The sequence below is a fragment of the Coloeus monedula genome (assembly GCF_965178545.1).
Source record: "Coloeus monedula genome assembly, chromosome: 4".
NCBI classification, from domain to species: Eukaryota; Metazoa; Chordata; class Aves; order Passeriformes; family Corvidae; genus Coloeus; species Coloeus monedula.
The window spans coordinates 67,160,162-67,187,499 of NC_138784.1; the positions used below are offsets into that span (position 1 = coordinate 67,160,162).

The 27,338-nt window shown below is 37.6% G+C and overlaps 1 protein-coding gene across 1 annotated transcript in view; it reads right to left on the reverse strand.

Moving 5' to 3' along the window:
- Positions 1-27,338, reverse strand: part of PCLO (piccolo presynaptic cytomatrix protein) — a gene marked incomplete at both ends in the record, with an annotated part of 318,636 nt that overhangs the window by 102,639 nt on the left and 188,659 nt on the right. The window contains 3 exons of the mRNA XM_082280339.1: positions 6,101-6,226; positions 18,670-18,751; positions 26,935-27,083. Of these exons, the coding sequence (XP_082136465.1) occupies positions 6,101-6,226; positions 18,670-18,751; positions 26,935-27,083 (357 nt within the window). The remainder of the gene's footprint in view (positions 1-6,100; positions 6,227-18,669; positions 18,752-26,934; positions 27,084-27,338) is intronic.

The following is a 27,338-nucleotide window of genomic DNA, read 5'->3' on the forward strand; positions in this document are numbered from 1 at the left end:
GCAAGAGATAGCTTTGATAAGATGGACAGCCATTCCACCTGTACTGCCTTTGCAGAAGACCTTCTGAAACAGTCTGGCCTTGTTTTTCAGCACTTGGTGCTACTCAAAGTAGCCCAAAAATGTATTAAACAACTTCCAGAAAAATTGTTAACATTTTCTTTATAAACCTTTCATGGACTGATCAGTACTCCAGTTGCTTCCCACTGTCCTTCTGAGAGGACTTAAAAGAAATCATGTGTTTCCAATGCCAGTAAATAACATGCTTTAAGATGACAAGGACTTAAAAACTTGAAAACCTATGATTGAAAACTTATGATCTGAAAACCCATGAAGGGACACATCCCCAGGGCATGGCTGGAGTGAAACAGATTCTGGAAGCTATCTAGTTGGCACCTTTAACTGGCGGAATGACGAAGATACCTGTATTCAAAGATGTCATTGCCCAGAACTCAGGAAAATCTTTAAAGATTAAACAATGATTATAATATTCCAACAGCCTCTACCCAGTGTTGCTTATGGCCAGATTTGTCTTATTTATACTAGACAACCAAAGTAAGTTAATTCTCTCCCCACACTGGCCATCTCCTCTCTACTTTTCTCGTTAGCCGTATTTACATTCTCCTCAGAGAAGGAACTGTAGCTAGTATAAATAATCTTTTTCTCCAGTTAATGCAGACTGTATGCATGAAGGATTGCTTACACACCATGAACATGTTGGCTGTCTTTCAGCTTCCATTTGCAGCCTTCCCTAGACTCAAAATTGCTACTGAGGGCTCTTGTATTTCTTAGTCTCTCATATTTCAGTGTCATTTCTGGGTGGTCAACTGATTGGTGTTTTGTAGTAGACTTTCACCTAACAATGCAGCTTCCCTCTTTAACATCATATATAACTCCTTATGCCTTTAGCATAATTTTCCTTTTGATTAACTGCCGGTTCTGGAAATAATGAAGAGCTGTGCTAACCATACTTGGATGTGTACAGATGAGTCCCACTGAGCCCTGACTTTTTCTTCTCTGCTTTTGCAGAATCTCTCAGTACAGATTCTTCCATTATGAAGCCTGGGCCTTTGGGATGCTTGAAGTGAACCAGGTCAGAAGCCAAAGTCCACACCATGGGTGACAGCTGTAGAGCATTCTGGTTAAGGCAGGATTCTGTCAGGGCTTCCTGGGTCTGCCTCCTTCTGTGAACTGAAGGTGGGGAGATAGACTGCTCTCTGATGGAGGCAATCCAAATAGCTCTTTTCTCCTTTTCCCTATCATATTTTGCTTTGGGTGGAAATCACTTTGCGCAGGTTTAGATGTGGCCCTCTTTTTCCAGCATGTGGCTTGGCACACCCTCTTCATCTCGCATGTCAGTTTGGTGCAGAAGGCTGTTTGGTGACAAGCAGTGAACATGTTCTCCCTACTGGCTCCAGATTTGTGAGAAAGTGTACTCACTGATGCTGTGGCCATGGTCTGTGGACCAAGAGGTCATAAGCTGTGCCATCCCACAACAGTCCAAAGGAAGGCTCTAAGCCTCAATCTGAGGAATGATTCTAGCATGATTTGACCCTGTATTAGGGCATTAGAGAGCGTGAGCTGTGCATCAAAAGTCTTAAAGAAGAAAATTGTGACAGTTGAATGTGTAAGAATATGTAAGACTTTATAGATGAGGCGAAAAGAAACATGAATAAATAGGGATAAGAGGAAATAGGGAGACCTCAATTTTATTTATCTGAAAGTCCTGAGATTGCAGTTTTCCAAAGATGGAAGAGAGGTCTGGCATTACCAAAGACCCACTCATTCAAAATACTCTCCTGAGGGAAACCAGCCATGTGGCCTGGGGAACTTCCAGCACAATTAAAGGCAACCAATTTGGAAAAACTGACCATCTGTTTCTTAGCAGGTAAATCAAAGTCTAAAAGGTACTGAGTACATTTAAGAACTTATTGTCAATATTTAGACTTCGATGCTGAGGACATTGGATGTACTTTTACCTACTCTTGAAGGCAGGTGGCTCTGAGAGGACCCTCATGCTGTTTTCAGGAGCAATGTTTCCTGCATCATGAGAAAATTAATTATTAATCTAGAGCAAAACACGTGCTGAAGGATTGGACTGAGGGGAGGGCACCATTAACTAAGATGGAACTCTCCAACAACAGTGCATTTTCTCCTCTCTGACCTACTTAACAGCTTTAACAGGTATCACAATCTTTCAGTATTTGTACATCCATCAGGCAGTTTTTCTTATAATATTATTAAACCAGATTCAGGATGGGGAAGTTTAAAATCTCACTGTATCACAAATATTTTTATTAAATTATAAAACACAAAATTCAACTGAATTAAATTCAATAGCATGTCTCTGCTAGCATGGACTCTTTATATTCTAATATTTTACAGTGAAGTTCTGTGACTCATAAATTAGGTGGCATCCCTCCAAATTAAGCTAGAAATGTTACATTATTATATTTGCTATAAAAGAGAAACTTGAGGTTCTTTTTAGTGTTTTTCAAAATAAGAGTTTTTGTCTTTACTATATATATGATATATGTCTTCACTATGATTTTCCTGTTTTTAAGCTTGGGAAGTTATCATTTAAATGGTGCATACATATTAAAAATATACATGCACACAAAAGGGCTCAGAAGAGATTAACAGAAGTCTGACCAGTGTCAGGGTAGCTGTTGAGTGGAGTATAAGCAAAGGCAGTAAGATCACCACAAATCAAGTTCACCATTAGCTTTTAGACCATGCTAGTTTGCCAGAATTTCAAGGAGACTGGAATAGGCGGGGAGTATCTTCATCTCAGTGAACATCAGATGACCTAACAATTGCAGCACATCTTGTCTGGCTGATTGAAAACTTGTAACAAAGACACCTGCTGTTCAACAGCTCCCAGGCTCTCCACTCAGCCTATTGAAATGGTCCAACAAGAAAAGTGGAATGCTGAGGGCATCTGGCAAATTTCTAAGAGTAGGTAACACACATAAACATTTCATTTCTGCTCTTTACTCTATGTTCTGTTTCTCAAAAATGCTGGCTGAAATGCCACTCACTCAGTAGATTTTCCAGGTGGAATATAACTGAACTGTTTCTGTCAACACAAGGGGGAGCAAAGACACATCTATCAAATTGACACAGTCCTTGCACTTGATGAGCTCGGTGGAATGAGTCTTCCACCTCCAGTTTTTGTTACGCCAATGAGTGATGAATCAGAGATATTTTTGACATTTGAAAGCAATTCAAGGTGAGAGAACTGAGAAGACTGGTATTTGCCAGTCAGAACTATAAATAAAATTTTCAGCACTAAGACTCCTCCAAAGCTTTTTAATAGACAAAAATTTTATGTTATTCCCTAAGGATAGGAATGCTATCTGTGTGTCATTTCTTTATATGCAGTCATACAGAGAGAAGGTAGGAGTTTGTCTTCTTTCACAACCACAATAAATCCATCCTTGTTTCTTATGTTATTAGTAGGATTTTCAGACCTGGCCCAGTGTTTTTAGCATTAGAGGAATTAATTAAGTTGATGGGATTTTTCACAGTGATTCACGTTCTTAGAAAGGCTAATGAGTCAAGATATTAACTTGTAATGACATTAGTATATGTTTACTTGATGACTTGGTATATAGTCTAACTTGTGGTCACACAGCATTTCATCAGGAAAAGTGACTCATGATCACTGCACACACACATAAAAAAAGTAATTGCATTTACAGATAATGACATAATGAGTTTTCTTTGTGTTTTCTTTCTGTGGTGTGAAAGACAGCAAATAACTTGAAAAAGAAAAGAAGGCCATCCTCTATTTTTAGAGGTAAAAATATGAGCCATGTTGGTAAGATTAGCAGCCTCACTGGATGTACAGTGATCAGTATGAGAATGACTGAAGACCTCCACGGATTTTAGCACTTCTGAAGGGTAGAGGTTAAATGGGCACCAGCCATATTGCCACTAAGCCAACAACAACTTACACTGAAGTAGAAAAATATTCTTTGTTAATCTTGACAACCATCTAAAATAACATAAAAAGTAAACTAGGTAGAAAGGCAAGACCTAAAGGTAAATGACAGTGAGAAGAAATGTTTGTCTTGTATATCATAGTCAAAATGCATTCTGCAGGAAGAATTTTTTGTCTCTGATACAACATTTAACACATCAATACTAAAACATATTCTGAGATACTGTGTGGAAAAATTCAACAGATCAAATATAGGGATTTTGATAGAGCTGATTTATGCCAACATACCCAAGTCTAGGATACTTTAAAAAAGGTCGGATCAGAAACATCACTGAACATACGATGGGAGAATGAAACAAAGGAATAAATATTTTACTGTCATATTCATCTTCCTATAAAGTAGGAATAAGCCTTCAAAATAGGAATAAGCCTTCAAAATATATTATGTGAACAGATTAAAAAGTAAATTTCTATGTCAGGTTTCTCCTGTAGCTATTGTAAATCCAAGATGTTCTTGATCACTGCTGAAAAGAACCTGTATGGTGAGTAAAGAACGCTTCTACACTTCAATTTCCAGAAAAGTTCCTAGCAAAATCAACCAAAAGACCACAGATAATTCCAAGCTGTAACTGCTCATTCTCTTTCTTGAAATGTCCAGTCTTGGGGAAATGTTGAATAACCACATTTTCCTCTTTACTTGCTTGGTACTGAAACAATGCATGTGTGATCTAGCACAGTTATGAGAGACCTGCTTATTTGTATGGAGAGAGCCAAAACAAATACTTGCTTCAAAACACACTAAATTAAGGTCAATTCTTTCATCATTCATGCACAAAAAATAACACTATTCTATCATTTGATGAGTGCGATACTACCCATTAAATATGAATATCAAAATCAAGTCTATAGCCAAAAAGAAATATATTTCTGTTTATACATAATTTCACTGACATTGAGGTTTGTGTGTTTTTTCTTTTTTTTTTTTTAATATCATTAAAATATTGACAAAGAAAACACCAAGGATGTAAAAAGCTGCAGGCTGAATGCAGGTGACACTGTTTTGTAATACCCACAGCATAATTAAACTATTCCTTGTAAATATATTCTTTAATCAATTTACCCAGTTTTTCTGGGTAAATTTGCAGACATTCTGTCTGCAAAGTGATTTCAATTTAGTCATTACATTTTTTGCATGATTACCATTCAGAAAACTTATATGAATTGAATTCTGGCTGGGAAAGCTATTTTTCCTGCTTATCTTCTTTTGTTATCTTTCCCTGTATGCATGCTTTTATTTAAGAAAAAAAGATAGTTGAATGAATTAGAAACAAATGTATTCTATTTTTGTCCATGGGCAGACTGACATTTCAGGTGCATACAGATATGTAAAAAGGAACTAGAAAAATAGCTATAAAAAGAGAAAGTTATAAAAAGGTGGCATTCATGTTAAAACAGAAATAAATTTTTAGACAGAATGATCACATTGCAATAATCCTAGAAAATGTATTGATAATGAAGTGAAATTCATTCCATCTAGCTTTGGTTGCCTAAAGGATGATGTGAAGTTCAATGCAGTTTTCTTAAAGCCAATTAAATGAGGAAGACTCTTTTCAATTCTTGAAGCAGAAGTCTAAGTTAGATGAAATTATTGTTTTTCTGTGGATACCTCTTTTACTCTGTTGCCTGTTGGGGCAGGTTGGATGGTTACCTTAAACTGGAAAACTGACATTAGGTATGATTTTAGGGAACTAAGAAAAAAGGTTAGTGCATGTATCTGGGAGACAACTGGGTATGTTTTACCTGTGCAACTAAGAAATTTCAAACATGGATACCTAGGTGATCAAGACAGGTTAAAGATCTTCAAAACAGCATGTCCATGATACAAGCTGATGATATATGACCATGCAGACAGCATGTTGGCACATATTAATGAAGACATGCCATAATAATGCTCATCATGGCAACTCTCTTTGGCCACAGAAGTCATAAAATTACTTTCTATCAGGCCTTTTCTGCTCTAAGTATTGTGGAGGTTCAGCCCTCTATCCTTGCACAAGATTGCATCCATTGTGCAAGAGAAAAATGTGTGTTACAAATAATTCTAACAAACTCCCAGCCGTCCCACGGTTCCATTTTTTAATAATGCATTTATCTTACCTTCTATAAGCTTCCCCGTCTGCTCTGCATTGCCCCCAGGCAAGATCTTGGCAATGTAAGCTCCAATTTCCCCACTGCTGCCTGGAATTTCTTTCCCACCTACAACTCGGATTCCCAGTCCATTGCCTGTGATCAAAAGAAAGCAAAAACTTTAAACAGAGATGAAGCAATGAATAATGCACTGGAAAGACAGGAAGAGAACAAGTAATCAGAGGTTACTGAAAATGTCCCAAATAACTTCTGGCTGTGATTGTAAGATCAGGGTTATCTGCACTCAAATCTGTTGCTCTTCTAAAGACTTAACTTTGAGAAGATCTTCTTGAGCAGCTACTGTATGACTGACATAACACAAACAACTGAGTCACTAAAAATTACATTGAAGCTAATCCTATCTTCTTCTGACAATCTACTTGCAGTATTAATAAATTGAATTAAATTGCTAGAAATCCACGTGAAGTGTGGATTCAAAGGAAAGTTTTATCATATGCCTACAACATGCATGAAATTTAGCTGAGAAATTATAATAGTTGAGCTTTTAGAATCACATAATTATGGATACATTGACAGAGATCCTCAAGCTTGCTCTTTTGCGCAGCAAAGCATGTACATTTACATGAGCCTGTACTTGGCAGATGTTACTATTTTTCTTAAATATTTGCTTTTAATTGACATCTTCTACATGAAAGGATGTGCAAATTAAGAATTGGAAAAGCATAAAATAATTCTGTGTAAAGAATCATTAAACCACATATTTTCTCCCTTTTGAAAAAGTACAGAGATAAAAACATTGTTACCACTCATTATTTTAGCTGGAGAGAAGCAGATCACTAACCTCCCTTATGTACAAAATAATGAGAGTAAAATATAGTCTCATAAAGCCAATCTTATGCACTGCCATTCTTTTCATGCTATCTTGTTTTTTTGGTTTGTTTTTTTTTTTAAAAAACAACTTCCTATACTAGTGAAACAATTTTTTTCTTTGAAGAAAATTCCATATGAGATGATTCACACTTTGATCCGGGAATATAAAGGCTGATTTACCCACCTCTACTGTAATGTCTTAATAATTATTTTTCAATTCATTAATTTCATAAGCCAAACCTGCTGAGTGATTAGACTGATCAGATGTAGGAAAGTCACCACACCACCTCTTTGCAAAGCTTTATCTTTTTAGATTAAGGCCTTTCCTCATAATGCTATTAGTGTTTTGTAAGTCAGCCCTGAGTTTGTCTCAGAAGCAAGATTACCACATTGTGTTTCTGACCAAAAAAGTTTCCACTAGTTTTTCTATCCCAGTTTAGCTAAATCTATATCCTTTTTGACTCAGCTTTCCTCATAATTAGACATTTTCCAAATATATTTTTTTGAGGAGAATGAGTTTTCAGTTTAATTGGAACAAACTGCATTAATATTTCAGGTTAATTACCTTATTTCACTGCAAATTTGAAATTTTCTACTGGTAAAGTTTATTTTTCATAACATGGTAGGGAAAGCAAAATCCCCATACTATGGATGAGTCTAAATGTCTTTTAAAAAAATTAGAAAACACAGTTTTTAAAAAGTAAGTACCTCGTTGCATAAAGTGAACGTGTACACCTATAAAAGCATTTAAACATAAGTCCATTCTGAGGACTTAGAAATTCACGTGGGCTGCTCTGCACAGAGAACTTCTGACCAAGCAGTATGGAAAGAGTCATTAATATTTTTATAGATCTGAAGCTCACAACTGGGAACTACTAAGTTCAGTAAATCCAACAAACTATTTTTAGTATACAGCACACACAAACAAGGACACAGTATCTTACTCTTAACTCACACAGTCAACACCTGGAATTTTTAATATATCTGTAGGACTGGCTGCTTTTCATCAGAGGGGAGGAACTCCTTGGAGTCAGGGTTTTATCATGATGCACAGTACTAGAATCTCTACCTCTCATAGCCTATTTGTGACAGAATGGCAGAGAAGTAGTTTGCCACATAAATGAATCTACACTTGATTTCAGAGGCATTCACATGGATACCTATGCTAGGGAACAGAAAACCTTGGCTGACATATTTGTTTAGTTTTTGCAGGGTTTTTTCCGTATTACTGCTAATAAAATATTTTCCATGCTAATATATGAAGAATTTTATTCCTAGACACTTTGAAAGGGCTTTTAGTTTTATGCTTGCAGTTTTTTAGAGCCAAATGTATGACTGACATAATGTATTAAGCAGAGGTATGCTTGCTAAGGGACAATCACAGGAATTGGTGTGTGCGTGTATATGTGTGTTTGCTGGAAAAACACTACTAGAAAAATATTTAAATCACAATTTAAATTTAAATTAAGGTTAACTATAGAACATTCATTCCTGGTAGTCAGAATGAATGAGCTGCTTTTCACCCAATGAGCTCTAAGTGCTCTGTTCTGGCTGACAGAGTAATTTTGCTTGGGTCTTGCTGTATTTTCACATGTGAAGATGAGATTTCAAGCCTATTTATACTTTATCTATTGAAAATATTGAGCTTACTACTTCTGTTTGGAATGACATTGCCCAGTTTATAACCTTGAATGCAGATAGTTTAAAAATACCCATCATATGTTTTCTCAGATCTCTTTTCCCCTTGTTTTTGTTGGATTTTTTTTTTCAATTTTTGAGTCTTAATTTCCATCTCTCAGGCTATTTTGATATAACCAGACATTCATCTTTCTCATTAAGTTTTCAGATTAATGAACTACTGTTTTCTTTAGAAGACACAGGACCAGTTAACCATCAGAAAGCAAATCACAGTGATTTGAATAAGAGAGGGCACCTTTCTGAATTATGAGTATTGATTTCCATGGAAAATATCTTCAGGAAAACATCTCTTCAAAGAGAATTTTACACATCTAAGATGCAATCCTTTTTAGGGTGCTTCAAAGCGAGAAGACTGGTAATTAATTAAAACTGTTTTTACTGATCTCCCAAGGCTGTGATCCTACTCTCCCATCTAGTCTTAACTAAAGCTTTAAGATGGAGCATGCTAAACTAAAAAAAAAAACCAAAACCTCACCCCCCCCAAACCAAAATATATATTAAAAGATATAATAAATTATATAATGCTAAACTTTGACAAGGTTGATAATGCAACTAAATTGCTTTTATACTTTGATAAACAAACAAAAAAATTGATACTAAATCAATACAGTTAGCTTGTATGCCACTGATTTATACAGCCGAACATATGAACAATCAGACTTTGAAGCTTTAGGTCACCTGCCCAGTGGCTGACAGGAAGGTGCTGGATGCAGTTTTTCTGGATTTTACTATGCCTTTTGATGCTGGTTCTCATAGCATCCTTATGGATGAGCTGTCCAGCTGTGGGATGAGTGGGTTCACACTGTTCTTGGGGAAGAACTGGCTGAAGGGCAGAGCTGAAAGGGTTGTAGTGAATGGAATGACGTCTGGCTGGGGACTGGACACCAGCAGTGCTCCTCAGGGATCAGTTCTAGGGCCAGGTTTGTTCAATGTGTGTCAAAAGTCTGGACGCAGGAGTTGAATGCACCATTAGCACATTTGCTCATTACAAAAACTGGGAAGTGCTGTTGACTCTCTTGATTAACAAAAGGCCTTTCAGAGGAATCTGGGTAGATTGGATCATTGGGCTATGATTAATGGATGAAATTTAACAGGTGGAAATGCTGGAGCCTGTACCTATAACACTGGGCACAAGTATAAGTGGGGAGAGCAGTGTCTGTAAATCAGAGAGGGATCTGGGGGTGCTGGTCAGCAGCAGTTTGATGTGAGTCAGCAGTGTCAGCTAAGGGGACAAACCCTGTCCTGGGTGGCATCAAATGCAGCATCACCAGCCAGTGAAAAAAGGTGATTGTCCTGCTGTGTTCAGCATTGGAGCAGCCTCACCTTGAGTACCATGTACAGGTCTGGGCCCCACGATTTGAGAAGGATTGTCAAGGTCCTTGAATGTGTCCAAAGGAGGGCAACAATGCTGGTGAAAGGGCTGGAAGGAATGTCCTGTGAGGAATGTCTGAGGACTTTGGGTTTGTCAGGTTTGGAGAAAAGGCTGTGAGAGGCAACCTCACTGCTCTCTACAGCTTCCCGAGGCGGGGAAGTGGAGAGGGAACTGCTGCGTTCTTTCCCTGGTATCCAGTAATAGAACTTGTGGGAATAATTCAAAGCTGTACCAGGGGAGGTTTAGACTGAGAAGGTGGTCAAAGACTGGAACAGGCTTCCTTGAAAGGTGGTCAAAGCCTGTCAGGGTTTAAGAGGCTTTTGAACAATGCCTTCAACTGCATGCTTTTATTTTTGTTCGACCCTGAATTGGTCAGTAGCTGGACTATAAGATTTTTGTAGGTACCTTCTGTCTGAAATACTGTATTTGTATTGCATTCTATTCTATTCTATTCTAGCAAAGATTTCAAGTGCTTAATAACTGCAGAGTTATTTTTGTGAGAAATCCATACTTGAAGGAAAAATATTGAATGGTCTTTTCTGATTTTTAGCAATTAACCAACTCTGTGACTTTCAAAGGGACATTTCACTTGTCATTTCATACCCTTCTACACACCACACCCTGTTTCAGTGACGCATATTCATTATATGTATACATATACATATATATTTTACACATATATACACATATATAAATTACATATGATCAGTAACCAACAACCTGACACTACTAAATTCTGTCACTGGTGACCTGGCAAGCATCACTGTAAATGTGTTTTCAAAATTCGTCACTCTTTTCTCCTTATTTCCACCATGAGGTACTTTCTGTTCCTTTAGATTTATTTATTCTGAACTTCTGTAGCTCGATGTGTCTCAGACACTATGAAATCCTATCTCCTTGTATACTTCATTGTGTCACAGTAGCAACAAGCAGAAAGACTGTAATTTACTTTGCTGGAATATGATGACTAGAACCTGAGCTCTGCAATTACAGTTTAGTCTTTTTTTCCCTTATGGAGATAATAAAGATCAGACTGTTGCCAATCTGTTGCTGTTGCTCTCAGGTCACAGGGAAGATCACGGATTCTTACCATCATTTCACTGCTTTGCTGAGCAGCTCCATTATAGCCATTAGAGTATGAACAGCCTAGACTTCCTGGAACTATTTCAGCATCAAAGCAATTACTAGACTTGCCCTTCCAAACAAACGCTGATAACCCTTACATAAGGTAAAGGTTAAAGGAAAGAAAGAAAAAAAGAGCAGAGGAAAACTGAACAACTCAAGGCCCAGCAGGCTTTTGCTGGTGTTGGTGGTCCTGATTTTACACAAAAGTGAAAATTAATTTTCCAGGGGTGTTTTTGCTCATGAAAGTGAATAGCATTCTAGAAGCAAAGGCAAGGATTGATTATGTTTAGTCATCATATAGGTCCTATGCAGCAGCAACAACTTCAACACATGCAGGAGAATGCTGCCATGTGACCCAGAGGCTCTGTGCAAACATTGTTCATGTGTTAACTCAAGCAAATATTTCCTCTGGGCTTATATTTGAAAGTATGAAACCATTTGTCTGTCGAATTATATGAGCAAGGACAGAAAAGACGCAACTAGAATGTACAACAGATTTTCAGTAATCACACATGCGTTTGTGCGAATTGGCATAGGAAACTGTAAGTATGACCGTCAGCAGCAATCTTACTTTTGTCACAGTTAGAAATAGAGCTCTATGAATATTTAATAGACTTTTAGGTGACCAAACTTTTAAGAAAGATATTAAAAAAATGCTACTGATTTCAATTTCTAAGAGCCTAAAAGTATACCCTTCAAGATGGTAGCTGAAACTCACTATTTCTGTAAACCCATGGTCATTTTAACACCTTGGAATATTGTGTGCTTTGAAGTTGAAACTATACAGAAGTAAAATGGGAAAAAATGAAATGGGCTTAAATGCAGGGCTACAACACCTATCTCTGAGTAGTTTGAAATGGGAGATATGCTTAAATCTCAAAATAGAGATTATGTGTTGTGTTTCAGATCCAGGAGCCAATGCACAGACTTGTCCAAATATGTTTTTCATCACTTTTTAATAATATAAAAAAATCCCCCAAACCAGAACAAAACCAGAATGGCGAATTATGGCAAGGAAGCACAAAGGTGATCTTTATTTTGGGCAGGGAGGTCCAATGGTAGAGAATGCACAGGGAGAAAGCATTAAACTGAGACATTAGGCACAAAAGGTTTTGTAATGTGCCAATGTACCCTGTTATAGCAATGAGAACATATCCATCAAATCAAACAATATGAAGCCTTTCAATACTATTTGGCTGTGAATGGAGACAGAACATACCTTTCTCCTGTGTTCATTTACTAGACATTATCTAGTCATTCCTCCTCCAGCCTTATCTAGACCAGACATATGCTGGGTGCTGGTAGGCCCCTACCTGCTGGAACAATTTTACACCCTGTTCCATTGTCTATATGGAACAGAAGGCTCAAACACAGAAAAAAACATCAATGACTTCTCTTGGACTGGTCAGAGTTGAAACTACCATGAAGAAATGCAAGCTATATATTTAGACATTGTAGTTGTGATAAAGCAATCTCTAAAGTCTGGAGAACAGAGATAAAGGAAACATGAAAAAGCAAACAAAAACAAGTTAACACAGGAATTTGAAAAACAGCAGGAAAAATAATGTATATAATAAAATCCAGCCTAAATTTTTATGTGCATTGTTATTCTTATGCAATTCCCGGGAATACATAATATGATGATCCATATCAGAGGCTGGTTGTCTATAAGGTACAATATTTTCAAGATTGTCCTCAGGAGAATTGTTTTGGTGCTTCTAAAAAAATTAGCTTAAATGAAGTTGTTTCCTAGAAACATGATTGTACAGCTATTGCATTTCTTGGCCATTGGTAATTAAGGCATAAAACACACATGAAGTCAAATCATGACCTGATGAAATTCAGATATATTGCAGTTGTTTTAATAGCACAGAATTTATTTATATCAGCTGCAAATCTGTTTCATGCTGATTTGCACACTGGTTATCATCCTGAAGGATTATAAAGTGTTTTATGAGTTAGCATCTTGAAGCATTTATTACATCTACTTGAAAATAAGATAAAGGTCTCTTCTTTTTGGATGACCTGTCACATCAGAACCTGTGCTGTCATCTGTGGTAGACTGTAGCTTTAAATCTATAAAATCCCTTGCAGGCACTGAGTTTCATCTGTGTTTACTGATAGACACCAGTGGCTCGATAGATGCCACTGACTGACAGCTGAACCTCCATGGAAATCCGGGGGCCTGACTGAACTCTAACATTCAGCATTGCAGTGATCTGTTTCTGCAGCCTTTTCTGCATGACAGCTATGAAAGCAAATTGCACCTTTATAGCCAGCAGACATATTGCCCTCTCTCAGTTACCTCCACTCAAGATCTTCAACAAATGTTCATATACTGAAAAATGCATAAACAACCGAGTTGCCAAAAAGATTTCATGGAAAATATTTTAAATACACACACTAGTGGTTTCCAAATTAAAATAATTTGGAGACAAGAAACATAAATATGGAATATATGGTCTGTATCTCTACAAAGTGTTGCTAACACACAAAATAATTTGTTTGGTTTTTTGTTTGGTTTTATTTAGAAAGTTCAGTGGTACTGAGTTCTTTCTAAAATTGATGTTAAGACAAAACCAGGCATCTCTCTTTCCTTTTATTTCCAGTCCTATCCCCATTTACTACTGTGTGACTTCCCAGGAAAATCTCTGATGTAGCCTGACTGTAACAGCTCAGTCCCTTTCTATTTATGGCTTTTAACTTCTGTGCCATGTCTCTGCTAAGGAGTGAGTGTTTGAGGGAATGAAGGCCATTAATTAGGGATTAAGTCCTTCCCCAGTGACAAGGGAATGCTAGAGGAGGGTATTGCTTTTTTGTGCAAAGTATTATCTCAGTTCTTCACAACATTAAATGAAAGAAGTAGGATAAGTAATCCTCTAAGAATTTGAGGACAGGAGGTGGATTCCAGTTCTCACTCTCTGACTTCTCACATTGAACACAGGCTGTGACTATATTTAACATGGTTTTAATTGAATAGTAATCACATATTCATTGCACTTTAGTATTTTGCTGTAAGAACTAATTTTGCCGAACTTGCAGGTGAAATAATCCTAAATATATAGGGTTGTTTATTTAGAGACTAACTATAGCAGTGAGGTCTTGATACAGGAAAACTCTCTGAATTCCCTTCCTCTCTATGCTGTGCATGAGCTGGCACACTGCAGAAGTGTAGTGTTGTTTGCAGGAATTAGCAATCCTTACGGAGAGCATGAGGCATGTCTGACGTGTGTACAGCATTACAGCTACCCTGTCACTCTCCTTGCAGTTTCACTGACATCACTGCTGATGTGGAGATTAGGGATGCAGTCTTCTGCCCACCATCTAATTCATTTATTTACTCCACTACACAGTTTGCAGATTTTTCTGAATTGTTTCTCTGCCTCTTTCTTTTTTTTTTTTTTTCACCAGAATTGAAGAGCTTGTTCATGGACAGTCTGGCTGCTCAAAGGTACATTTTTTTTTTCCTGGAAACACAGTACATGCCTCCTTTCAAAAAGGAAAAATTACTTCTGACTCAGCCTATGTGAGGTAAAGGAGTAAAAATTACCTTTGACTAAGTTCACTCATTGTACCTACAGACGTACTACGATGTGTCTGCCTTGTTGGATTTCCCCCCCGAGTGTCTAAACAGCTTCCTGACCAGGAATAACACAATGAAAGTTATCTTTGCAACATTTCCAAAGGTATTGCCAGTGCTTTCATTGCCTTCAATAGCCATATTCTTAATTCACTTTTTCAAATATAACAATGATGTGATAAAAAAACAGAAGAGAAAATTCTGGCAGTATAAAACAGCACTTATGCTGCTCTGCTAAAGGATCCAAAAGGAACAAGGAACTCTCAGTGAAAACAATGAGTTTCTGGAATGTTAAACACTGCTGTATTATCATTCACTGATCGCTGCTGTCATTGCTTTGGAACCTCAGCATAACCATGATGCCAATTCTTTTTTTTTTTTTTTTTTTTTTTTTTTTTTTTTTTTTATTGCAAATTATTAATCAGTCTTTGAAGAGTAAATTCTTGGAAATTTCTTCACACCTCTCAGCATTGTCTGAGGAGGGGACACTGCGTATCTTGAAAAGTAGATCTGTGTGCTCTAGATTATGGTGTATGATAAAGAAACAAGAACCTTCAAGAGAGAGGCCAGTGAGCAAGTATACATTTATTTTTCATTCAACACTTATTCTCTTGCCATCGCAATTCTGGCTCTGTTCCTCAATCCTTAAACACCTCATTCACATGCCAAAATTCACATTATATGCTTCTGTGTGCAAAATTATGCCAGGTTATGTAAGAGGCATCAAAGTCATCTGTACCTCAGAGTCAGCTTTCATTAACCAGGAAAGCAAATAAAGCAAATGCATGTGCACATAATATGTAGTGAAAAAGTCTGAATTTTAAAATATTTGGGACTATTCTTATTATTGATATTTAGAGTGTGACAATTTTTGGATTCATAACAGGCAGTAATTTCTACTGTGGTAAGATTGTCATGAGACCTGTGGAATTCAAATTATAATGGTGCTATTAGGATGAAATTCAAGTTTGTCCTACATTTACAGCTGCTGTGGTAGACTTGGTTATCTGGGCTGACCCAGCACACCGAATCATTAAATGCCAGGCTGGCCCAAGAACTCCAGTGAGATGAGATAATGGGCTGAAGCACTGGCCAGTTTCCCAGCAAAGCAGCTGGTCAACAGTTACAGGAATTCTCCAAGTGGGAATTGTGTACAGTTTGGGACAGTTCCCTACGTAACTCTTGCTGTGCACACTCCAGATCAGATACACTAATTGTATTCTGAAGATGTGTTCATTCATTCCCTGAGAGGAGAACGTGTCAGTCTCAGGCACCCTCCCAGGCATCTCCTGCTGCAGAACTCACTAAACTGCACATAGGTAATTTAAAATATCAGAAGAAACTCTTGCATGTGCAGAAATGATCACATAGGAGAGGCTTTTGTGCACAGCCAAGACAGAGGATGTTTTGTACACACTGTGAGGAAATAGGAGACAGTAGACAGTGTGTATGCTGTTGTGGTCACCCAGGACCACAGGCCAGCTGGTTTATAAGAATCCAGCAACACAAAAGTTCAGCTGAAGATGCTTCTGAAAGGGTGATTTTAACAGTGACTGTCTGTTGTCTTGGAAAGATCTGACTCCCCACGTGAGCTTTACTGATGGTTGTGGTTTTTAACATACGCTTTTCCTGTGTTTATGCAACAAGTATAAAGGCCAAAAAAATGAGTCAACACCTCATTTTGGTACTTTCCATCAGAAAGAAGGGCAGAGAGAAAGGGAGAGCAGAAAGAGACAAAGGGAAGAAATAAAAACAAAGAAACCAGACAATAAAGCAATCAAACATGGAATCTTGATGAATATCCAAAACTCTTGTAGTGAGATAGCTGTGATGGTATAAAAGTATTTATTGCTTAATTTACCAAAATTTAAAGTAACTTTTGCTGCATAATAGACTTCTATGTCTTCCTCTGGTTAATAGTTATTGTCTGGTTAATTAACATAGATGCTTACTATTAGTTTGCAGATAATGTTAAATCAAAATTAATTTTTTTAAAGCCATGTGTGTATCTCTGGGAGAGGTCATTTGGAAAGCTGAAGGCTAAGCATAAAGCACTGCACATTTGAAGAGAGTTTTCATGTACTTAAATCATTTAGACACATGAGAGAAGGGAAGGAAGGGAGGTACATAGTCAAGGAGTTATGGTACTTCAAAGATGTATACGGTATGAAAACTACAACCAATTCTGTTTCAGGGCTACCCTATTCTACCTTTGGCTCTTTTCTGTACAATTTGCATTTAAGCCTGTAAGTATTTGTAGAGAAATCTATGTGTACCTCATACGGAAATATGTCTGTGCAGGTCTCCAAGCATGTATCAAAACACAAAAGTATGACTGCAGCTTGTAGACAGAGCCAAGCTTGCTTTCTCCAATAAGAATTTAAGCACAATATTATATAGCTATAGCAGTGAGCAATCCCAGTGTGGGCTACATAACCTTAGCAGGACCCTGAGTAAATTTTTGATCCTATGTGACCTCATTTGTACAGGGCATTAGTAAATGAGATGCCTTTTGCCCATCACTGCTCACAAGGCGTTTTCCCTTATACACAATGTGTAGCTGTGATTGCCAGCATGAGAGGTAGTTGAGAGCTTGGAATAGGCATTTCCCACTGTGTGAGGGTAAGTAACTTTACATAGGAACACTAAATCATGAGCTTTACAGTTGTGTGGTTACAATTCCACTTATTTTTGAGTAAGAGAGCAGCTTGGATCACAGCATTACTCATCAGCCTGCAGGGCAAAGATCGCTACAAGGATGCCAAGGAGTTCCTGTGGACAGGGAGGGCCTGGAGCAGCACAGGCTGACACATAGCAGAGCTGGCAGCTTCTTTCAGACTGTGCTGTGTGGGTGGAGGGGTCTTTCTGCAGCCTGAAATCACCAGTGGGTGTTACACTGACTAACAAGAAAATACCTCATAATACATACAGAACATTCATTTAACACCCTAAATATGAGGTGGATACCGAGGATGGAAATTATCAAGACTTTACTGCCAGAAACCCTGTGAAAACAGTATTTAGCAATTTAAGTAAGTTCACGCCACTTTCTACTTAATGCTTGAGGGAACACCAGGGTTGGCAGTTGGTAATTACTTCTGTGCAGAAACAGAATTTGACACACAGTTAGAATTTCTTAAGCAAGTTAAAAGAAAGTCTGATGGTTTCACGACAAAACTGCTGAAAGCATCTACCTCTGAAAGAACAAAAACAGTGTATTAAAATAACTTTGAGTTCCATATCAATATTAGATGTTAGAAAGAGTGCAATTCCAAAAGCTCAGACAGACAGTCCTTACCTGTGCCAGGGGCTGTAGCTGGCAGCCTTTTACAGTTTGATACACGAAAATATCACACAGTGTTCCAGCTCTCAGCCTGGGAGGTGAATGAATATCACCTCTGCCACTTTCATCTCCTTGGCAAGCAGACTCTGACTTACATGAACATTTGTGTCAGTGTTAGGGAAAAAGAGAATAAATCTGAAGTCCTGTGATAAATGTCTCCATATGAAGATATCACAGAAAAATGGGATCTGATTGTTCTGCTAACCCTCTCTGTGGGGGGGTAGAGTTCCAGGACAGAAAGAATAAAATCCTCATTTCTGTACATGTTGAACACCTACACAAGCTTATTTTATAAGAACTCATGCAGAGAATATAGAGTTACATAAAAGGCAACAGCAAAACAGACTGTTCATATGGATAACACAACAGACTTTCCTCTCTTTTTAACATCAGTATAGCTTATATATCTTGAACAGATGTCGTGACCTTTTTTATGCACTGCTGCTTTCTGTTATAGCCAATGAGCAAGATTTAAAATGACCACTGAATTTCCTGCTGCATAGACACAGGAACTATTTTTAATGCTGGAAAATTTTTGTATAATTCATGCTAATCAAATTAATTATCATGTCTGGTAGAGAGTGTTTTACCTGAAACTGTGTGGTCCTTTGGGTCTCTCAGTAGTTTGAGCCTTGTATGAGGAAAAATGTATTGCAGGGGCTTCCCATTTATCTGAGGAACACAAATATGCATGTCATAAAAAGATAAACCAACAATTGCATCAATAATTTCAGACAGTTGAAACAGAAACAAGCTAACAAACTTATTTCATCCAGGGAAATATCACAACTTCATAATTCAAAAAATTCCCCAAGTTTGAAGACATTGGTCAAACTGCAAATTCCTTCTGTGGGGTAATGAATATTTGCTTCCATAACTCCAGATTAATTTTGAACATAGCTTTAGTTCTGATTTTTCTTAATGACTAGAAGGTGCTCCCTCTCTTCTGTAGTTTCTTTTAACCTTAACCCTCTATTCAAGCAATGATTAAGATAAGAATGACATGAAACATAATTCCTCTATTTTTTATAAAATTCTTTTCTTAGGCACCTAAACAAAATGTTAATGTGTTACCATCCATGAGTTGCAGCTTTAGTTTCAGCAAAATCACATGGTTCAATGTACCTCTTGTCTTCAAATTCCAAAAGCCATTTGGAAGATATGGGGAGAGATAACATCAGAAAGACCCAAACTAAAACCTGCAGGACTACATTCTGTATGAAAATGCACAACATTTACCTGGATGGATCCTAGACCTTGTCAAAGCTGAGAGCAATGCACCCTACGACAGACTCTAAAGAGCCAGTTTTCCTTTTGAAAAGACCCCACCTGCCCTATGGTTTGGGCATACGAAGGGCCAAGCTGCACGAACTGACCCACCTGCCAGGGATGATTGTCCCAAGCCCACACCAAAATGCTTCTGCAGAGTGTTGGTTGCAATACTCCCCTCACAACCATTACAGCGCCCCTTTGCCAGCAGTTTTGGTCTTTAGTTATCAAAGCTGAACCCATCACTTCTCTGCCTCTGACATGTCGGTTCCAAGCCTGGGTACTGCACCCAGACTGAGAGGAGGGAGCATGACTGTGCCTGCTTCAGGATGGGACTTTAGGAAGCAGCCTCAAGGAGCCAAGGGGACAACACTATTCATCATGGCAATGCAGCAGCCTGAGTGTATCAGCAACCTGTTGCCAAGAGTTTATTACTATTATTTATATTTAAGTAGTATTTAAAGGGATTAAGCTCCTCCTGAGCCAAACACTTCAAACCTAGTTTCTGCCCTGAAGAGTTTATGAAGTTAATGGATAGAACACATAAACAATGGGAAGGGAAACAGAGAAGTCAAGGGACTTGCTTAACTCAATCTCACAGTAAGCAGAAGAGTTTATACATCTGTTGTCGTAATTCCATTTCTTATCCAGCGAATGATGCTGTATCTAGAAGGCTCAAATCCTCCCATAACACAGTGAGAGTAATATTGACTGTAATTAATGTTAGACATGAAGAAGATGATGGATTTGGTAGTGGACAAGTACTCCAGAATAAATCAGAACAAGAGATCAGGCAGATGTTTGATTTTATCATGGGATTTTGTCAGAACATAGAATCTAATACTACCAGTATTAAATAAAGTTCCATGAGGCTTCCACACATTAATGGATAGGGAGAGTGTTATATTTTTCATGACACTGTCAGAAATTCAGCAAGTTTTATATAACACTAAAAGTGATATATTTGTCACATGTAGCTTACATAAAATTGTAAAAAATCTGAAAGAACGCATCTAATTTTATTTTTAATTAAATAAAAAAAAAGAAATATTGCCATTTACAAGAAGTGTATGAACACATTTGAGTAGATCCTTAGCTGGGATCTATTTTGGTGGGAGCAATTCAATTTAACTGAGGAACACTGCAGCTCTTAAAATTCCATTCACATTATTTTACTTGCTCTATCTTCTTTCATTTTTTTAATAAATGACAATCCAAGAATATTCAATTCCATATTGTACATGACTGCTGAAAAATACATCTGAAAATATAGACTGTCTCCTTCTTTAGACTATTACTTCCTTATTACTTTCACTTCTGGAATTTTATGAGAAGAATAAATCTTTGTGATTCATATAGGTCTGAATAAAACCATTGAAGTTTATTAGCATCCAGGGTAGTATATTATTCTTTTATTGTTGGTGGGAATCAGCAATTAAATGGAATATGTCATTAGACTTTTACTTTCAGACTAGTATATTTCTGAAAGTGGCAGAATAAATAGGAAAAAACAGTGGTTGCTGTAAATAGATAATACCGAGAACAGTTATATTGGTCTTGATGTTTTGCTTTAACCATCAGTGAGCATATTTATCTGAAATTTACGACAATATTTGAACACCCGTAATACACAAATTATTCTGAAATTCATCTGAAAATTTATCTGAAAATTTACTAGAATATTTGAAAACCTGTAGAACACAAATTATTTTGTGTTTCCAATTGTTCACATCTTCTAACTTCCACTACAGTTGGTTTCCCTTCACCTGAATATATTCCAGGAGTCCCTTCTAGCTGACTCTTCTCCCAGTTTCCCCAGTGAAGACAGAGAGGGACCCCACTGAAGCCACACAACCACAACAGTGTAAATACAAACTGGTGCAGATGGGCCATCCTTCCACTTCATGGCTGGAGAACATGTAAGTCCCCAAGTGCAGATTTAGGTCACAGGGCAAAAGTGACTTGATCCCACTTATTTGCGACAAACCCCAGAGATTTCTGCCATCTGTTCCTGTCATGAAGATCCTTCCTCACCTCTTTGGGAGCATTCAGTACACTCGACTTGTAGTTCAGCACTGGCATATCATCCTCTTCCACAGGAAATGTAAGCTCTGTTCATGTGTTTCATGTTATTAATCAGCTCAAAGGCCCTCCAAAAATGGAACGAATAGCAAATAATTGTGCTGAGGTTTTCTAAGACTGTTACAGAAGATCAGTTTAAAAATGCACTTCATTTTCCATTTGTCATCTGTCCTGGGGTGATGTTATGAAGCCGCTTTATTCCTTAACCATCCGCTCAATGCCCAAGGATGCTGTTTCTTTAAGATGGACCCGGGGGTGGGGCCACGGGACCGAGTGTGGGGCGGTTGAACGGCTGAACCCAACGGCTCGGGGGCTCCAGGGCTCGGCGGGGCTCAGGAGGGAGTGCGCCAGGAGCGCTGTGCTGGTTTTTTGGGTTTCTTTTGTGTTCTTTTTTGTAGCTGGGAAAAGGTTCAGTTGGTTTTTTTTCCTGTTCTTTTTTCCCTTCCCTCCCCTTGCCTCACTGCCCCCCAAGTCCATCTTAAAGAAACAGTGTCCTTGGGCATTAAGCGGATGGTTAAGGAATAAAGAGGCTTCATAACATCGCCCCAGGACAGTCGTCTTTAAGTGTTTTGTCTGATAAAGAAACACTAGGGAAGCCTCATAAAAGGGAATGTTATAAGGTAAAGAGGATAATCAAGAAGAATAAATTTCTCTAGTGCTATATTTTAGAAATAAAATTAATGAAGTGTATTTCAGTATTTCAGTCCATAGCCACACCTGTAACGTATCAATTGGTCTTTGGATCAGATCACCAAAGTCATGGTAGCTCCTGGTTTTAATTGTTGCTGCATCTCCCCTTTCACCAGTGTTAGGCCCTGATAAGGTGACTCTCAGCAGCTACACTTGGCTGTTGCCCTCTGGGATAATACCATTTTCAAGGGAAACTACCTGAGGCAGGTATCCAGGAACAAGATGGTAGATGCTCAAGGTGATGGGTTAGGCAGTATCCATCCTAATTTCTGAATACCACAGGTACTTGCATGAGCACACAAGGCCTGTGCAAGCTGGCACCAAGAATCTCTCCAGCTGTGGTAATTCTGCCCCTTTGAACTGCTACATCCCCTCTGTGCAGAGCACAAGTGTCAAGTTCTCTAAAAATCCTCAAGATGGAAAGTTCTTTCTAGAGGATAGATCCCTGGTGATGGAGATAACTTGCAAAAGGTGCACTGAATAAAAACTTAACAAATACAGTGTTCCTGCTCATTAATAAATTGCAAAGTCAGTTGCATTTTCTTCTGCAATTAGGTAAGTTCAACACTGACCTTTGCTCTAAAAGTCATTCTGGCATGCAGAGAGAAAAACATTTCTGAGTGACTAAGAAATGAGCCACTGCCAGCTAAATTCCTTTGTGAATTACAGTGAGGGGGTGGCTAACAATTCATTCTTTAGATTACATATTTTAACAACTGCACTAAAGTTGGAAATGACCCATTTCTCATCATATTTCCAGAGAATCTTAATCACAAAATGCCCCGCCAACCAAGTCTCTAGCAGAAAACAGTTTACTACAACTTAAAATAAATTCTCCTTGCTAGTTGGGAAACAATCAAAACGAAGTAGATGGACCTCAAAAATGTGGAACAGAAGTTTTCAGGTACCCTTCTGTATCAGTGTCACAAATGGTATTTTCTCATTTTAGCCCCAATGCTTACCTTATGACCCATTTTTTCATAATATCTAAATCTTCAGGTGCCCCTAAAAAGGCTTGACTGAAATTTAAAGAGAATGTTAGTGACCTATGAATGAAGAGAGGAGCACATAATTTTTTTGGTGTTTAGAAATAGGGGATTTCATTCAAAAGGTTTCATGTCTAGAACCCTTGCCTTCTTTTTGTGATTAGAAAACCTTTGCCTAAGTGGACTGATGACAATTTATTAGTATTATGATGAGTTTAGGATTTTATTATTCATTTAGGGCTTAAAAAGACCCACTCATGATGACTGGAAGTATTTAAAATGCCTCACTGAAAAAATACTTATTGCCTGTTAATATACTCTCATTGTCTATGCCCTTGTTATGAAGTTTTACTGCCCTGGCACCACCTCCTACTGTTCTTTCCCGAACTGTTTGCAAAAGCCAGTTTAGTTCAGAATATGCAAATAATTTTCACAGAAAATAATACGAAAAAAACCCTTGATGTCTGGAGGTTTAAAGAAGTTGGTGATGAACTGGCAGTAACTAAGCAAACTGTTGAGGTCAACAGGGATCAGTGGGAAATCTACAATAGATTATGTATTGATCAGGTTTTACCCTCCTAAAGGGAGCAGTCCAGAATCAGTACATTGGGAAATGGCTATTAAGATATCCAACTCAACTGCAATTTAATGTGATTTCGGAATACTATATAGAACCACAGAAGTTGCTATAGAAACAAATGTATTTTAATATTTATACAGAATGTGAGCTTAATCTGCTAGGTTATAAGAACTCCATGGAAACCTGGAGGTTCAGGGTTGTCACTCCACTGCATTCTTGCTTCAAAAGCTCAGGGTTGTGCTTTATTTATTACCTTCAATTGTACAGGCTCTGTGGGATGCAATCAAGCAGTTCTGATTTCATCTAGTAAGGAAATTGATATTTCACATGTGTGAAACAAAATCTTCTGTAATACACATATTGTAGTGATCATAAAAATATTCTAATTTTTTTAACAAAGAAGATCATAAAAATAGCAAATTTAGAACCAATAAGTGTATTTGGAAACATTGATTGATACATTACAAATGGATTAGTGCTATTGATGCAAATTATTTTTTCTATGTCTGGTTTGAGCTCAGTAAGGGATGTTAAAGGAGTTGCAATGGCTTAATTCCTGTGCTAACCAAGAAACTTCCCTCCTAACTGATTTCAGGAAATCATCTGCAGCAAAGGAAGCTCTGGGTGAAGATGGGTATGTTCAGATGGTTCAGGATGGAGAATGACTTGCCATTTTTATCTCCAGAATACATTACACTTGGACAATACAGGTCCCTGTGCAGGGCTGATTGTGGATACAGGAGACAGACAGCATGCCACAATGAATTCAGTCACAGTTTTTTTACACATAGGGCTAGAAAAGCCTTTAGGGAGTGGTTACTTTGCCTCACCACTCTCATTGGCCTGATATGGTTTATTTGCCTTCATATTTTTAAAATAGTCAAATACTAAAAAATAGAGATGTTAATACTGATTTACTTGCTTCTATTGCTAAGTGCTTCACAATTCAGCATGGAGCTAATGAAACTTTTTAAAATATGTCTGACCCTTTTTGTCCTGTCACAAATCTGAAAATATATTTAAGTTGTCTCAAACAAATATTCACAGAAGACACTTAACATACACATGCTCTGAGTAACATTTTGATAAGGTAGATGATGTAGAGTTGGTGAGAACTGGCATTTCTCCCTTCTGCAGAGTTATTGATACTGTTTTGTACTGGTGTGGGACTGACAGTATCTAACCTGGATGGAAACAGAAGAAGGAACTGTTGTAAAACTCCTTCTCACACATCACTTCTTCTCTTCTGCAGAGGCTTTCCATGGCATCAGACAGAATTATTTAGAACATGTTCACGCTCCAATTTACATCCTAGATTTTACAAAACCTTAAAAAATGCCTTTGGCAAGATTTTAATGCTGTATCTCTACTTCCATATAAGAATGGAGATACCACAACAGCTTGAGACAGGAAAAAAATACGTGTTTTCTTCCTGGAAATATCCAGGAAAACAACTCCTAGGCCCTTTAACCTTCAAACTGAAAATTTTTGAACAAAGTTTTTCAACCAGTCTTAGTGTAGTGCTACTGATATGAGAGAATAAAGCAAAGATCAGATGTCTGTGACTAAGACCTTGCCTTAGAACTGTTTCCCAGGACACAAGCTCTGGAGCCCTAGAAGTTAAATGCATCTTTACTAACCACCTCCTTATCACAAAGCTCAGGGTTAGCAGTAATCCTTTTGGACAAACCTGATTTTCAAGGAAAATTTTCAATTTTACCTCAGAAAGCTGTAGTGGTAAAATACAATTATGTATGCTTAGAATAATAAATGTTTCTCATGAGGATTAAAGTGCTCAGAGAGGCAGTTTTTTTAACTATTGTCAGTGATATTAAGAGCTGTGAAGACTCAAAAACATCTTTTATCTTGCAATTAAGTTGATTCATAGACTCATAGATCTATTTGAATAGATTCCTGTAAGAATTATATCTTGTAAAGCCCTTTTTCTCAACAAGAAATGGGTAGGCCCAGTACAACCTAGGGTGTGTAAATCTCAATATATGCTAGGGATAGGAAAGGAGGGAAAATAAATGACAGCTTATAAGATATTTTAACACTCACTTCATAAAATCTACACTATTGCTTCATAAATCCTACATTCGATATTCAAATGTCAGTGAAAATTCTCACCGGCATAAAAGTTTCAAAGGCTGCTTGGTAGTGGGATATTCCTGTTTTGTATATTATCTGAGGAATTAACATGAGCAAAATAAGCTATTAAGTATCACAAAGGGACCATGTAATACCTTTACTTAGAATCACAGAATTGTTAAGGTTGGAAAAGACCTCTAAGATGATCAAGTCCAACTGTCAACCCAGTGCCACCACCATGTTCACCACATACCATGTCCTCAAGTGCAGTATCCACATGTTTTTTGAACACTTCCAGGGATGGTGACCCCACCATTTCCCTGGGCAGCCTGTTCCAATGCTTGACCACCCTTTTCATGAAGACATTTTTCCTAGTATCTAATCGAAACCTCCCCTGACACAATTTGAGGCTGTTTCCTCTTGTCTTGAGGAAATGCACTCATTGCATTCATTTGATCTCATGTAAAAATGTAATCTAAACCAATACATTAGAATATATCAGGATGTAATCTAAATCAATCAGTAAAAATGATAGCTGAAACAAGCAACTGGAGACCTTAGAGATTTGAAATACATAAGATTTGCTAATAAAAAGTAGAAATTGGACGGTACACTAAGGTAAACTAGATTTCAAAGTTGGCAAGCCTGAAAAGAAGAGTATGGTATTTTTCTTTCTCTCTCTAATAAATGAAATATTCTAATTATTAGATGATAAAGTCTTGCTGATTTATGCAATAATTAATCACAGACTGTTGGGATTATACTCACCAACTGAAAGTGGAAAAATTTGCCAACAATATAAAATAATTCTTTTCCTTCAACTGCTAGAAGAAGGGACTTGAATTTGGATGGGATAAAGCTGGTAAGGGAAAATGAGACTAATTGTTTTCTTTTTTCCTTTTTTTTTCCCCAATAGGAAGGAATACTTAAGTATACTTAAGGTATAGATATTTTCAGCTGTATTTCAAAAGTCAAAAGACAACCTGCAAAATTAATACTGAGTTGTAGAGGAAAATTAATCTACTTTCATCATCAAACGTTCAACAGTACTTCAGCTGAATGTAGCTGGATTTTGAGTAATCCTGTAGCCCCTATGGGAATCATTGGACAGTATGATTAAATTATCAATCATTTATAAAACTAAAGGCACATCTTACTTGACAGCTTACTTGATCTTGGTGTTGACTTAGTGGTCGAGAGTGTGGCAACTTCTCTGGCAGCCTTCTGTCAAGGATGTGTCCGTTCTCCAAACGAGGCTCTCTGGGCTTGTCAAACCAATCTGTTTCTTCCCGACGGAGATGATAGGCTTTGAAAACCAAGGACAGGTCAAATGCTCTGATCCAGTGTTGGGCAAAGGGCAAGAATGTGCATTGTGCATAGCAAACATGCAGAGTGATTACTAATTGGCCATGCAGCTAAAGCAAAGTTAGAGGTGAGACTTGAGACATTGAACTTGAGCATTATTTAGCTGTGAGACAGCAAAGGGAGAAGATTCTGTTTATGTCAGACCCATGGATATTAAATACAGAAGAAATCTACCAAGTGCTATGGCCACTTCTTC